The 13107-nt window shown below is 44.4% G+C and overlaps 2 protein-coding genes across 8 annotated transcripts in view; one reads left to right on the top strand and one right to left on the bottom strand.

Annotated features, from left to right (window-relative positions):
• Positions 1-2027, top strand: part of RPGRIP1L (RPGRIP1 like) — a 43552-nt gene extending 41525 nt beyond the window's left edge. For 6 of the 7 annotated variants that reach the window (XM_048318445.1, XM_048318442.1, XM_048318444.1 and 3 more), the window contains one exon: positions 695-2027. In XM_048318445.1, coding sequence (XP_048174402.1) covers positions 695-798 — 104 coding nt within the window. In that variant the 3' untranslated portion in view covers positions 799-2027. The remainder of the gene's footprint in view (positions 1-694) is intronic. The other variant, XM_048318443.1, reaches the window with a different exon arrangement.
• Positions 2028-2682: 655 nt separating this feature from the next.
• RBM11 (RNA binding motif protein 11) lies at positions 2683-13054 on the bottom strand. The gene is given in 7 exon segments (XM_048318439.1): positions 2683-2979; positions 2981-3058; positions 3417-3429; positions 4722-4823; positions 5519-5597; positions 6537-6699; positions 7648-13054. Coding segments are annotated over 7 exon segments (759 nt in total). The 5' UTR covers positions 7750-13054; the 3' UTR covers positions 2683-2757.
• Positions 13055-13107: the final 53 nt, after the last annotated feature.

Here is a 13107-nt window from a genome sequence, read left to right as displayed (position 1 = left end):
TTTGTTCCTTTCATTGCTGATGATGTCAACATGGTTTATGTGAAATTTGAAGCACTTAAGTGAATGGCTAAGCAAGAAGATGAATGAAAAATATTATAGTAAAAACATCTAACAGTCTGTCTCAGAGATAATAGGACAGTATAAAAAGTGAGACAATAGAATGTGTTATCTTCAGATATAATTAATTACAATTATCCTGTTCTTTTTTTAAGTAAAAAGGATACAGTCCCCTGAAGTCTGCTCTTGAAATTGACAGTTCACTGAGTGATTTGTTGAGGCTCATTTGGACCCATCCATCATACACAGTGCAGAAAATGCATTAATTGGTGTATTTTTACTTAAAACTACTCCTATATATGTAAATATGTCTTTAATAGAATTTGGAACATCTTTATTTACATCTTGTGAAAAATAATTCTTTTATATAGGTAATTAATATATCAACACCTTCCTTTTTAGATTAATTCAACACTAATATTTACTGATGTACATTCTGGTTCTAAGAGTGGTTAATTTCCAGTAGCCTGAGGACCTGAACTGGAAGATTGGTTATTTATTTATTTATTTATTTCTCCCTTTTTTTTAGCATATGCTAGGTGCCCTTTAATCTGCCAAACACTAAGGAAAATCATCAAAACAAAAGTGAAATCTTAAGTTAAATAGCTAATGCTGTTTTCTGATGTTGCCTTTCTAGTTTTCGATTCACAAGATGCCGGTTCAGTAATCGGAAAGCTCACAGTGACAGTGGAGGCCCTCCATGCACTGCGTTCAGTCCATGAGGAATGCAAAAATGTCTAGGAGGCAGGAAAAGGACATTTGCCTACAGAAGTTCTTGCTCCCAGTGTAAAGATATACTTGATGGTTCATCAAAAATGAGATATTTGTCATTCTTACAGTATATTTAATGTAAAACGTATATGAAAAAGATGCTTGATGTGCAGGTGTAAAGTTCTGTACACTTTTCGGTCTGTTTTCTTATTTTTAAGGTCCTTGCTGAAATCATACTTCAAGCTCTCAACACCTGATAGTATCACAGTCTAACTTAGTTATAACAAAGTTTGGTTTCAAATGAAAGCTGCTTGTAAATTATCAGATACCAGTTCAGGGTATTTTGTCTAAAGAAATAAGTGATGGTGAACCTTCAAACAGAAATGCTTGTTGATTCTTACTAAGAGTAGTTCTGTCACAATACTCTGTCAGAATACGATCATTCATGTTAGAAGTGACTTCAGGTAGTTTTTAGTCCAGTCACTGCAGGATTAGGTATTATGTTAGGCCATGTTGCTCAGGGCTGTATCCAGCCTGGTCTGAAAACCTCCACGGATTGGGGGGCTGCTTAACTTCTCTGCACAACTTGTTCCAATGCCTGACTGTTCTCATAGTGAAAAAAAGGAGATGCATTTCTACACATTACTTCAATCCAAATTGAAGCCAAAACTAGATCTAAGCACGTGGAGAAGCTTTTGCACTTAATGCACCATCTAATAATTTGGGTTTTTTTAATTCTAGGGATGGGCATGTTTGTAGTTTGTTTCAGCCATTTAACATTTTGCACAGAAATAAAAATAATGAAGCATTTTATTGTTGATTTTCGTGCTTTGCAATATGCCGTCAAATTTTCATCCAGTTTTGTGAAGCAGTTGACAAAAAATAGTTGTTATTGTTAACAATGCGGTTTGCTCAGGTAATGTTTCTGTAGATTTCAGTGGTAAACAATTTGTTATGGTTTATTCCTGGGTTCGGGGTTTTTTTATATTAAGCTTAGATTATTTTAAGAGTAAGGATAGCTGCAACAGTGCAAGACAGGTCTTGCACACAGTCTAGCAATTATTTGTTTCACATTTTTCTGGATTTGGAAAATAATCTATTTTCTATTTAGACAAACTCATTCTTGTTAAATGCAGAAATATATCCGTATGTATTAAAGTCACAAGAACTGAACCATCCTTGAAAAAATGTTGGAAAAATGTGGTCCTTCTACTACTACCAGAAAAAACAAATCAATAAACTCTTTTGCTTGTTATAAATCAGTGGTTATTCTGATCACCTGCTCATAAGTACAAACAGCTACACAAGCTGATAGCCTTTGACTTCAGTGGTAATGAACAGCCAAACTTCACCTTAACATGAGGAAGAACTTCTGTACAGTGAGGGTGGCAGAGCACTGGGACAGCTTCCCAGGGAGGTTGTGGAGCCTCCCTCTCTGGAGACACTCAAGACGAAGACCTACCTGGACACATTCCTGTGTCGCCTCCAGGTGACCCTGCCTTGGTGGGGTGATTGGACTAGATGATCTCCAGAGGTCCTGTCCAACCACCAACCAACTATTCTGTGAATATATTTCTAATCAATGCCTTTTATTGAGGATAAGTAAAGGTGTGAGGTTGATGTAGCTGGGTCTGTGGAATGTGCAGCTACTTAAAGGGCCAGTGCGAGTACAGTGGAGCCAGCCAGACTCCTTTCAGTTGTGGCAGAGAGTGTAGAAGGGACACAAAAGCCAGACCTTGCAGACTCAGTGGGCTCTGGTTGGGTTTTGGGGAGAACTTGTTCCCCAGTGGGTTGGTGTGCTGGGAGGGGACGGGAAGGGGGACAGCGTGGTGGGTGCAGGTCCAGCTGGCTCGATGACCCTTCCGACTCGTATTTTATGTTTCTGTGCATAGCACATTTCAAAAATGCGATGAATCTTGAACATTCCTTCTTTAATAAGATTCAAACAGGAAAGATGAAAGCAAATATAATAATAAAAAATATCCAGTATTAATGTGTCTTTTTCTTGGCTTTGTGTTTTCTGCAGTTTTGGTCATGCTGTCTTTGTCTCCTTTTATTATCTTCAGTACTAGTGTCATTGTCACAACTTTGCCATTTTCTCTTTCTTTCTTTCATCCCACTCGCTGCACTTCACAGTCACTTGGATGTGGCCAATTCAGGAGAACTCTGTGCAGTCTTAAATTGTGCAGTTTGATTCTGATAGGGAGGAAAATGTTAAATCTGAAGGCATTGGTGGAGTCATCTGCTAATACGGAAATTGTTAACCTATTGGACTCTGTACTGTGTACTGCTATGCTAAAACATGGTACATTTAGAGAACTAGAAACTTAAGTTGTTAACACGGTGAAGGGGAAATTTTAAAGAATTTTGCATGCATTATGACTTACACAATTAAAAGACTGACAAACTATAAAATAACAGAATGTTTGAGAATAAAGCTAGTATAGTTCAGAAAAGCAGACAAATTTTTCATGGCAAAGTTAGAACAGAGACATAATCTGATTTAAGATTAAATTGCCAGTTAGTCCCCACATAAGGTAAACAAACACGGTATTCCTTTCATTTCCTCATCTCTATTTTGATAAATATTTGTAACTGCAGTGCCTATTAGTAATGTACAGGCATGCACATCTGCAAGTTCCTCAAACCTGGTTTAACCAACTTTAAAGTCAATGTGGAACAAAGCATTCCAACAAGGAGCTTGAAAGATTCCCAAGTGAGCAACCTGCCAAGGTGAGATAGATCTGTGAAGGCACACTGGTAATGAGATCACTTTCTGCTGAAGCTTCAACAAACTATCATGTGAGACACACTGCAATACCATCTTCTCTGGCAAGCAGAAAAGGGGATGAAGTTGGTTGTGTGTGCTGGTCTGAGTCTGGCTGCACTGTATATGTCTATTGCTTTGTTACTGAGGAGTAGGTTTATCAGCAAGCACAGATGGGAAGGTGGTGCACTTGAGCTTTCCAAAGGGAGTAGAGGAGACGGGAAAGTTGGTACAAGCACCAGCTCTTCTCAGGGCACAGCCTGGGAAGATGGGAGGGCAGGCCCCCCACCCCATCCATGCAACAGGGTCGATTCTCTCCATTTTCCTGCTCAGATTGCAGCCAATAAGGGTAACTGATCAAGACTGCCCCCCTTCTGTAGTTCTAAGGGCTAAGGGCTAAGTCCAGAGTCAGACTGGGTGAGCAGGACTGTCCACAGTTGGTACCTCACATTAAAGGCTGGGTTTCTTCAGTCCTACCAGTCCACAGACTCAGCAAATTCAGAAGCTTCATTATGTGTTTTGGGGAGTAGGTTTGATGCACAAGTTTCCACCTGAAGAGACCAGTTTCCTTGCTTTGTGGAATATCTCAGACAGAGGAGATAAGGGCAAAAATGGTCCAGTGCACCAGAGTCTTGTAGAGGGGGAGTGAAGTGTGAGTTCTTGTCATCTACTGCTGTGAAAGTAAATCATGAAGGAGAGACCTACACGGGCACGTGAAGGTTCAGGCCAGAAACCCTCAGACTGTCGTGTCCCAAACTTGGGCAGTGGTGACTGATTGAATTTTAGGGGTTTTTTTTTTTGCACATTTCAAACTTCTGCTGGGCATTTCTGAATTGAGAAGAAGAATTGAGAGGTTTCCCCAATGGAATTAGCTGTATGTAAAGAAGCTGTTGCTTGCGTGGTTGTAGTCCAATGAGGTCAACTTGTCCCACCATTTGGAACACAGTGCAGGAGAGAGCTTTGTAGACTTTAGCATTTTTAGCTTCCTTATGCTATATATAGCACAGGACATTCTTGCAGGAAGAAAATAGTTTGGTTTGGTAGATCTTGTTATCAGAGGACCCTGAAGTGTCCTAATATTGTGCTTATAGCACATTTAGAGACATGAAGTAAGCACTGGTTTTTGCAGAAATGCAAAATGCATTCAGCTTCCTAAAACTGCTCCCAAATTTTTAACTTTTAACACAAACTCACCACCTCTTGAAAACCAGGGTGATCATGAAGTAAACTGTTGTTCACTGGCAAAGGAGTAAAAGGAAATGGAGAATTTCCAGAAGGCTCTTGATGCCTAAAGGAAAAACAAGCAAATGTACAAAGGCTGGATGTCCACCACATACTGCTTATCAGAGTGCTGAGATTTAACTCTTGGGCTGTAATGGGAATATCCAAGAGGACAAGTGAGATATTAACAACAACACTTACATGAAAAAAAAAGAACAGAGGAAATATACCCAAACTTAATTAATGACCAATCCTCATATGTGCACACACAAAAGGATACTAGATCTCACCATGGGAGTTCAGCTTAAATACTGAATCTGGGGTGTTCAGACTTCCATTATAACAGGTTTATAACTCTGCATTCAGATGTACATGACAGCTGTTTGTGCTTATACACACAAAAAATGCAGGTGTAAACTCGCTGAGGGTTAAAAAAAGGCTCTCTGTTGTAAGATTTTTTTTTCCCCCAATGACTGAAAACATTGTTAGTGCAAAACCCATGGTTCAGGATGCTCTCATGGTCCTGAATACTGCAGAAACAAATAAAGAATGGAAAATTGAAGCTGACTAAACATCTGGCAAGCTAAACAACCAAACATTAAAAGCAACTGCAGCCTGTTGCAAGCCCTCAGTAAGGATGCAATGACAAGATGCTGTTTTAATGAAAAACCTCAAAATTGCTCTACCAGATCAACTCACTTTCTTAATAAGATTTTTTTTAAATTATAATCATAAGGTTCATTCACAGGTGATCTTTGTTACCTGTCTGCAGGAGAATCTAAGTCAATATGGTTTTCAAAACCATGCGTACAGCTGTCTAGTTCTGGTGAGTGAGAAGTCCCTGTAAATAAGACAAGAGTACAAGAGTGTAATGACTATTCAGTTATGACAATTCAATTAACAAGTTAAAAACCACAGAAAGTGTTTAGTGTCATCTGTAGTGTGCTAGTAGATCTCAGGCAGTATACAAAGGGTGTCATTTTATGCCAGATGATAATCAAGAGCATCATTTTACAGCTTGAAAATGTTCATTTCTCATTTATTCACTTACAGAAGCACAAATCAGGGCTGTTGAAGTAATCAAGAACAGCATCTTTGTCATCCCATTACAGACACAGGAGATGCTCCTGATTTTAGGAACCTCAGATATTCTGCTTAAACCCAGCAACTGCTCTGTTTGAAGGAAGAAGTGGCACAGTCCTAAGGAAGAAGTGGCACAGCAGGAACACGAGTCCTTAATGTCTGGGTAGCAAATGCTGCCTGTTCGTTGGCTTGCTTGGAGGTTTAGTTCCATATACATAAAATGAAGAATATGAGTTTGAATTCAATATATTCTTTGAACTACAATCCTTTCCCTTTAAAACAACAGCTCTGATAAAGCTGTGACTTTAGTCTAAAAATGATCCAAGAGCTCAATGGTGGCTGGCCTTACTGAATCAACTTTTCCTGTCAGACTACAAGGTAAAGTTATACCCCAATTCCTAAATGTAATCTGGCATGAAAACCTGGATTGCTGTTTTCCATACAGCGGTGTCTGACACAACTTTCAAGTTATGCTGTTCTGAACCAATCTATTGTATTCTTTTAGCAAACAAAAAACCACAAGGACTAAATCCTTCCCTCTGCAAAAGCCACAGGAAGTCTTTGTTTCTTAACAAAACCAACAAATTTTTCCAACTACAAATTGTTATCTTTGTAAAAGACTGTAGGATTCAAAACCGTTCTTTAAAAAGTTTAAAAATTTACACTTAAACTTTACCATTGGGACTATGAAACATACCCTTCCAATACTGCACAGTAATTGGTCTTCCATACAAACGGATTCCATCCAGTAGAGCTTTTGCATAAGGCACTGATACTTTGTGTTTAAAGCAGACATATCCAAAAGACTTAGGTTTTCCTTCTTTGTCCTCACAAATCATCACTTTGGTTAATGGTCCAGCCTGAAAGAAACTTCTATTACTTAGCAGAGACTGACGTTTCATTGTGTTTTGAGTATTTCATGATGATTTCTCTTTTGCTAAAGGTAAGTTTCTTACTTTGAAAATGTCTCTCCACGTTCCCAAAGCTCAAATTCTGAGCCTTCTACAAACAAAAATCAGCTCCACAAATCTTAAAAGGGAACCAAGCATCAGTTGATGTTTAGTCTTTCATGATCAGAATTTTTATTATTTTTAGAATACCATGCCATATTAATTAGCTTCCCAAAGGGGAAGACTAATTTACTGACTCCATAGCAAAAGTTACCTTCCAGTTCATCAATAAGATAATATCTTAGAAGTAGCAGTAGATACATGCTCATCATTTGATGGGGAGGGGTGGAGTGGGGGAAGAGCTAGAGGTCAGAGGTGCATGTTTAGGACTATGCCATAGCAGAATATTGAACTGGATACTTTCCAAGACAGGGCAAGACTACAATGAGAAGCATAGGCTGCTGCACCAAAAGGGAAACCTGAGTGAAAACAAGCTAAAACGAGGAGAAAAGACAAGTTACTGGGATGACCTAAAGACCCAGATCAAAGCTGGCAGTTGGATGACTGCTGCAGATTATGCAGAAGAATAATGCAAAACTGTGTTCTAAGAGCATCTTTATCACTTTTGCATTTTGTACTTTATTACTCATGTCCTCTAGGAAGATAAACTTTCTTAAGCTTACATTTACAGTTATAGAGCAGACTACTATTCAGCCTAGAAAACAGGTAGGAATTAAGCTCAGGCTTGAAACAGGTCCAACTACTTTGTGTTTCTACACTGTGACTGAAGGGTCGGGGTTTGAAGGGACTTCTGGAGAGCACGTTGCCCAACTCTCCTAACTAAACATCCCATTGGTGGAATATTTCTTCTCGAGCATTAGAACAGCATTTCGATATACAAAGGTACCAGTTCGCTACCTGCAGGAAGAGCTCGTAGAGGATCTCCTCTCTAACCCGGCTCTCCAAGTTCCCCACGAGTAGGGTCTGCTCCGCCGCCTCGGACCTCCCCGGCGACGACATAAAGCCTGCGGGAGCACTGCCGGGAGTGCGAGAAGAGCGTCCCAGCTGCTGGGAAGCTGCGCTCCGGGGCACGCTGTGAGGGGCCGAGCCCGGCTAGTGGCAACACTGGAACGCGGGCGGGTGGGTGCCGCGTCTGTTTGCGTGTGACACCACCCACAGCATCTCTTTGTAACACCGTACTTAATCGTTTGGTGTGTAGTAATGATGGTAAATACAAACATGAGGGTTTTTTCTTCTATTTTTGCCACTGAATCTTAAGTCCTGGCAGGACTGACTGGTGCAAAACAAACCGACCAACCCTGAAAAACAATCCACCTCCCCAAACTTGTATTCACAAGTGTGTTCACACGATCCACTCCTGCCATTAACATTGCAATGAGTCCTCACTGTAGAAGAGGCTGCAAACAGAGCAAGTGCTCAGCTCAGGAGCAAAGAGGGAGGGTTTTATCAGGTGGAACTGCATGCCAAACATACAGAAAACCTCTTTCTGCACTATGTTACTGTGTTGGCTTGAACAGCAGAAGTGATTTTATACTATGGAGCATCGAAACCATGGACTGACGTAATCTCTGCAATAAACTGCTGGAATTGTCCAGTCACAGCTGGGCAAATGAACAGAGACTTTTGCCTCTGATGAGCTTCCAGTGGCAGCAGGTCACAGGCAGAAAGCTGGGGAAAAAGCCAAAGCTTTTTTTTTTACCCAAAGCCCCGGCTGCAGGAGCAGCCCCTGGGTAGGGGAGCACTGAGCTCACGGCACAACGAGAATTCCTGATCCAAGCTTTTTCCCGTAGAAACACCAGATCAATCACTATCACTACTGTGATTATTTTCACACAGACCACTGTTATTGCAATAATATCCATAAACAAGTATCAAATTTCCCTCAAAAGAAAATGAGATACCAGTAAAACCTTCATGCAACAGTCTTCGTTATCTTCAGATGGCTTTGGAAGGGTAATACTTCTATATTCTACATCTCAGTGCACAACAGACTTTTTCAAACGAAGGCTCAGACCAACAAACCCTGATTTCTGCCAGCAGACAAGTTCCTTAGAGCATTCCTTCATCAAGGAATACGGACAGTGAATATATTTCAATTCATGTCTCAGGTCCATTCCTTAGCAGTCACTAAGGAAATTAACTTCAAAATAATCTGCAACCATTGTAAAATCACTTCGGCACAAACCTATCTGTCTCTACGTTTATGACCATCGAGACAGAGAGAGCAGGAGAATGACAGGACTGAAGCAGAGCAATGGGGACAGATTGGAAAAAAAAATTTAAAAAAGACAGCAACAGGCAGCAGGCCAGAGCAACAAGAGAAAACAAGAGGAAGAACAGACCAATATAGAAACCAGGCGAGGGACAAAGTGGGATACCGTGAAAGAAAGAAGGACAGGGAGTGGGACACTGGGATAGAGACAATGAGAGCAACAGAGAATGACAGAGATATGAAGAACAAGAAAAAACAGGGCCAGAGGGGTGAAGTAATAAATATCAGGGTCAGGAAACAGCAAAAGGATGAGAGAGAGTAATAAATGAACAGGAAAATGGAAAGGGAAAGTGAGATCCAGAACTGAAAACACAGCAACAGTTAGCAAAACAAATGGATAGAGAGAGAAACAAAAGGAAGGAGGGAAACAGGTAGGAAGGCAGGGACACACTGCAGTACACAGAGGTACAGAGAGGAAAAAAATGCCAAAGAACAGGCCAGATAAATTGTGAGAGGAAAAGAGGCAGATTCAACTCAGAACAAATCGATGGAAAAGGAAAAAACAGCTGTAAGCTGCAGAAGAGAGACAGAGTATGAAAAAAGGAAAGGGAACTGGTGTGAGACAGAAGCACAGAGAGAAAAAGGAAAGGGAATGTGGTAGGAAGAGGAAGCAAGACAAAACAGAGACAAGAGAAGAGATATAGGGAAGCAAAAGAAAATAATCACAGCAGCATGCAAAAAAAAAAGGGGGGCCAGGAGAGAAACAAAGAGACCCTGAGACACACAAGAGGGGAGACAAGGGCCCAAGGGACCTTGGACTCACCTCAGCTCTGACTCTTGGCACTGCCGGGAAAATTTGCCTGTTCAGATGCTTCTTTCCCCTTCTCACCCAGAGAAGCAGGCTCTCACTTGCCTGCAGAGGGAGGTGGGTACCAGCCGGATGGCCTTCAATTTTTATTTCCTTGCCTTTTTATGGCCTCTCCAGGCTCTACCACAGCAGCTCCTGTCTGAGCCAGTAATTGCTCATCCTGTCCCTCTTCAGCTCACGCCCTGGAGGGAGCAAGGCCGGTACTAATGTTGGAAACTATATAAAGTTAAATTTTTTTTTTTTTGTAACTTCTGTCAATTTAGTTCGCCTTTGCCCCGGGGGAAGGGAATTGAAGTTTCTTTTCAGGGGACTGGTTCACCAGGCAAGGTCTGATGAGCAACAGACTGGGAGTAGCACAAAAGATAACAACCACTAACGATCATTAACGAACATCAATTCCAGACATCACCCCTGGCATGATGGAAGACACCTGGTCTGGGAAAAGAGAGGTAAGAATGAGGACCTAATTAGCATCTAAGGCAAAGAAATTCATGTCCAATAGGAAACCAAATACTAAGAACTGTGCAACTTGGGACCAATGAACATTGGACCAATGAACATTGAACCAATGAATTGCTATGGGTTTTGACTGTATAAAATATGTGAAAAATCTAGTAAAGGACTATGTGTCATAGAATGATATTCTCTGCACAATGCAGTCAATGCGTGGATGAAATTATTTCTGTTGCTCATCCTGGCCAGAACCACATCCTGGCCAAAATAAAGTAATGCCTTGATTCTCTAACACTAAAAATGTTGGAGAGGTTGGGGTTTTTTATTGTTTTTCCCGCAATTTCGGTGACACTAATGACCCACACAAGCCCGAAGTGAGTACAGTCACTGACATCCCCCAGGGATGCTTCGGAGAAGAGTGGACACTTTCATGCTCAGCCCGGCCTCTGGCAGAGGGAAAGAAGCAGCAGCGACTGTTATTACTGTAGATCCCTTGCACGAATCCCACCTTCTGCAGGGGCTTCTGGGGACACTTCGACGGGCAACCTGCCGCCGTCACGACAGGGCTGAGGGTGGCCAGTGGGCACAGGGCAGGTTTCAGGGGGGATGCTGGAGCTGGGGCAGCGGCACAGGGCGAGCAGGGCCGGTGGAGACTCAGGAGAGTTCTGGTGACACAGAGAGGCGCCCAGCCCGGGGATGTGGCCGCTTACTCCCGGGCCGGGAGCCGGGGTGGGTGGGCTGCAGCTTCTACCCCGCCATCCCGGGCGGCCCCGAGGCGGCAATTCCGCACCCGCTGAGACTCTCAGTCATCTCACCGCTGCCGCGACCTCATCCCTCACCCACCGCCGAGCCACGCGCCCGGTGCTCAGCCACGCCGCTCCCGAGCACCGCGCGGGCACCAGGCCCGGCAGCGGCTCCCAGGGGCACTCAAAAGCTGGGCGGCGGTACCGGCGCCGAAATTCCGCGCTTTGCACTCCGAGTGCCACCGCCATCGTGCCCGTGGGACAGCAGCGGCGTGTCCTTACCGGGAGGCGGCTCAGACCACGGCCCCGCATAGCCGGCCCCGTGCGCACACGCGGGTTTAGCCGTCCACTTGCAGCTCGGCATTTTGGCCAGCGGGTTGCAGCAGGGAGATCCCGCTCCACCTTTTTCGGTCAACGCGCATTGGCGGCTTTCTTGGCTGCAGGAGCAGCTACGGACCAGACGGCGGCACCCGCCAGCGCGGCTCGGCGGGGTCCCGGCCCGGGAAGTCCCGCGGGGCCGCCTGGAGGGGGGGCAGGGAGCGGGGGGTCACAGCCGACGAGCAGGGAAAGGACACAGACGGAGGACGGGAGATGCACGGGAAACACCAGGATATGACATACACCAGTTCCAGCCGGGATAATGCTCAGCAGACATTTCATTTGGGATAACCCACACGAAGCAACTCAGTCTGGCTAACTGACCCACACTGGATAATCCACAGCAATGCCCACCCCCAAACTGCAAATATTTCACCCCAAATTTTCCCAACTGATTTTGTTGTCATTTTGGAGGTTTTTTGCTAGTATAAAAATTGGGTTTTACTTTCCCAAATATTCAATTTGGCAATTTTCTGAAGCTTTTTCACAACATAAAACCTAAGTGATTTTTGCTTTTGGCTCTGTGTGTGAAAATGCGGGGCTTTTAGCTTTCTGGCTGCTCACATCTGTGCATCACAGGACAGCCCAAGTGCCAGTGCCCGCTGCCAGCACCATGAAAATCCTTGGGGATGCTGCTGCTCTGAGCCTGCACACCCGCCACAGGGAGCAGCACAGGGACACTTGAGGGATGGGAGCATGGGCAGTGCCACAGGCATTCAGCTTTCCCTGAGAGTGTAACGTCAGAATACAGCTGGCTGCAGACACTTTCATGAGACTCGTCTACGTTTCACCATGGACACCTGATGAAGCCAATAAAAGATGCCAGTTTTCCAATCGTGCACATCTGTGCCCCATCCATCTTGGAAGACAGGTGCTCACAAGGCTGATGCAGGCAAGCAGAGTGGGACAGCCTCCAGGGCTCCTCTTCCCCAGGCCAAGCAGAGCAGAGGTTGCGAGTAGAGCTTTTGCCCTCAGCCTCTTTTATGCCTCCATCACTCCAGCTCCTCCATTGGCATTGCTCCATAGTGCCCACACCCACCAGGACCTGGTGGCCCCAGCCTGCACACTATGCCCAGGCACAGCCTCCCCTTCCCTACAGTGTTGCCTGCACCCTTGCTGGCACAGCCTAGTTGTGGGACTGCCCTTGCTGACTGGGCATAATGCCCACACCTGCCCACCTCGCCCTCCACAGCCACTCCCACAGCCACAACTGGTCCCCAGCTCTCTGGCTCCTGCAGGGCATCAGCCCATCGCCAGGCTGGTGGTGCTCAGTATCCCCAGTAGCCCATTCCCCTCTCACCTAATCCTGGCTGTCAGCGTGATCACTTGCACCCTCTACCTCCACAGAAGACACTGAAGAGCAGCCCCTGAGAGATCTCCTCACTGCGTGGCCATCAGCCAGGCTTGGACACTGAATGCCAGCACCCTTGAAGCCAGCACAGCTGGGGCAATCCCTCAAGCTGATCTGGCACCACTGGCTACAGGAGAGCCCAGCTAGCTCTCCCCAGATCCCTGCCCCTCCTGCACATTCAGGAGCATTCGTGCCAACACCTTCCCAGGGACAGAGCAGTCTGAAGGCTTTCCCACCCTTCCTCCTTGCCTTTCTGGAATACAGCTGTGGCAGTTGGTCAGATTGATGCGAGTGTCCCCAGAGAAGCAGGACCTTCTGAAGAGCAGGGCCTGGCACTAGCAGCATGGCTCCC

Source organism: Corvus hawaiiensis, chromosome 14 (assembly GCF_020740725.1).
Source record: "Corvus hawaiiensis isolate bCorHaw1 chromosome 14, bCorHaw1.pri.cur, whole genome shotgun sequence".
NCBI lineage: Eukaryota > Metazoa > Chordata > Aves > Passeriformes > Corvidae > Corvus > Corvus hawaiiensis.
Note: the sequence above shows the minus strand (reverse complement) of the source record. Positions and strands in the feature narration are given on the sequence as shown.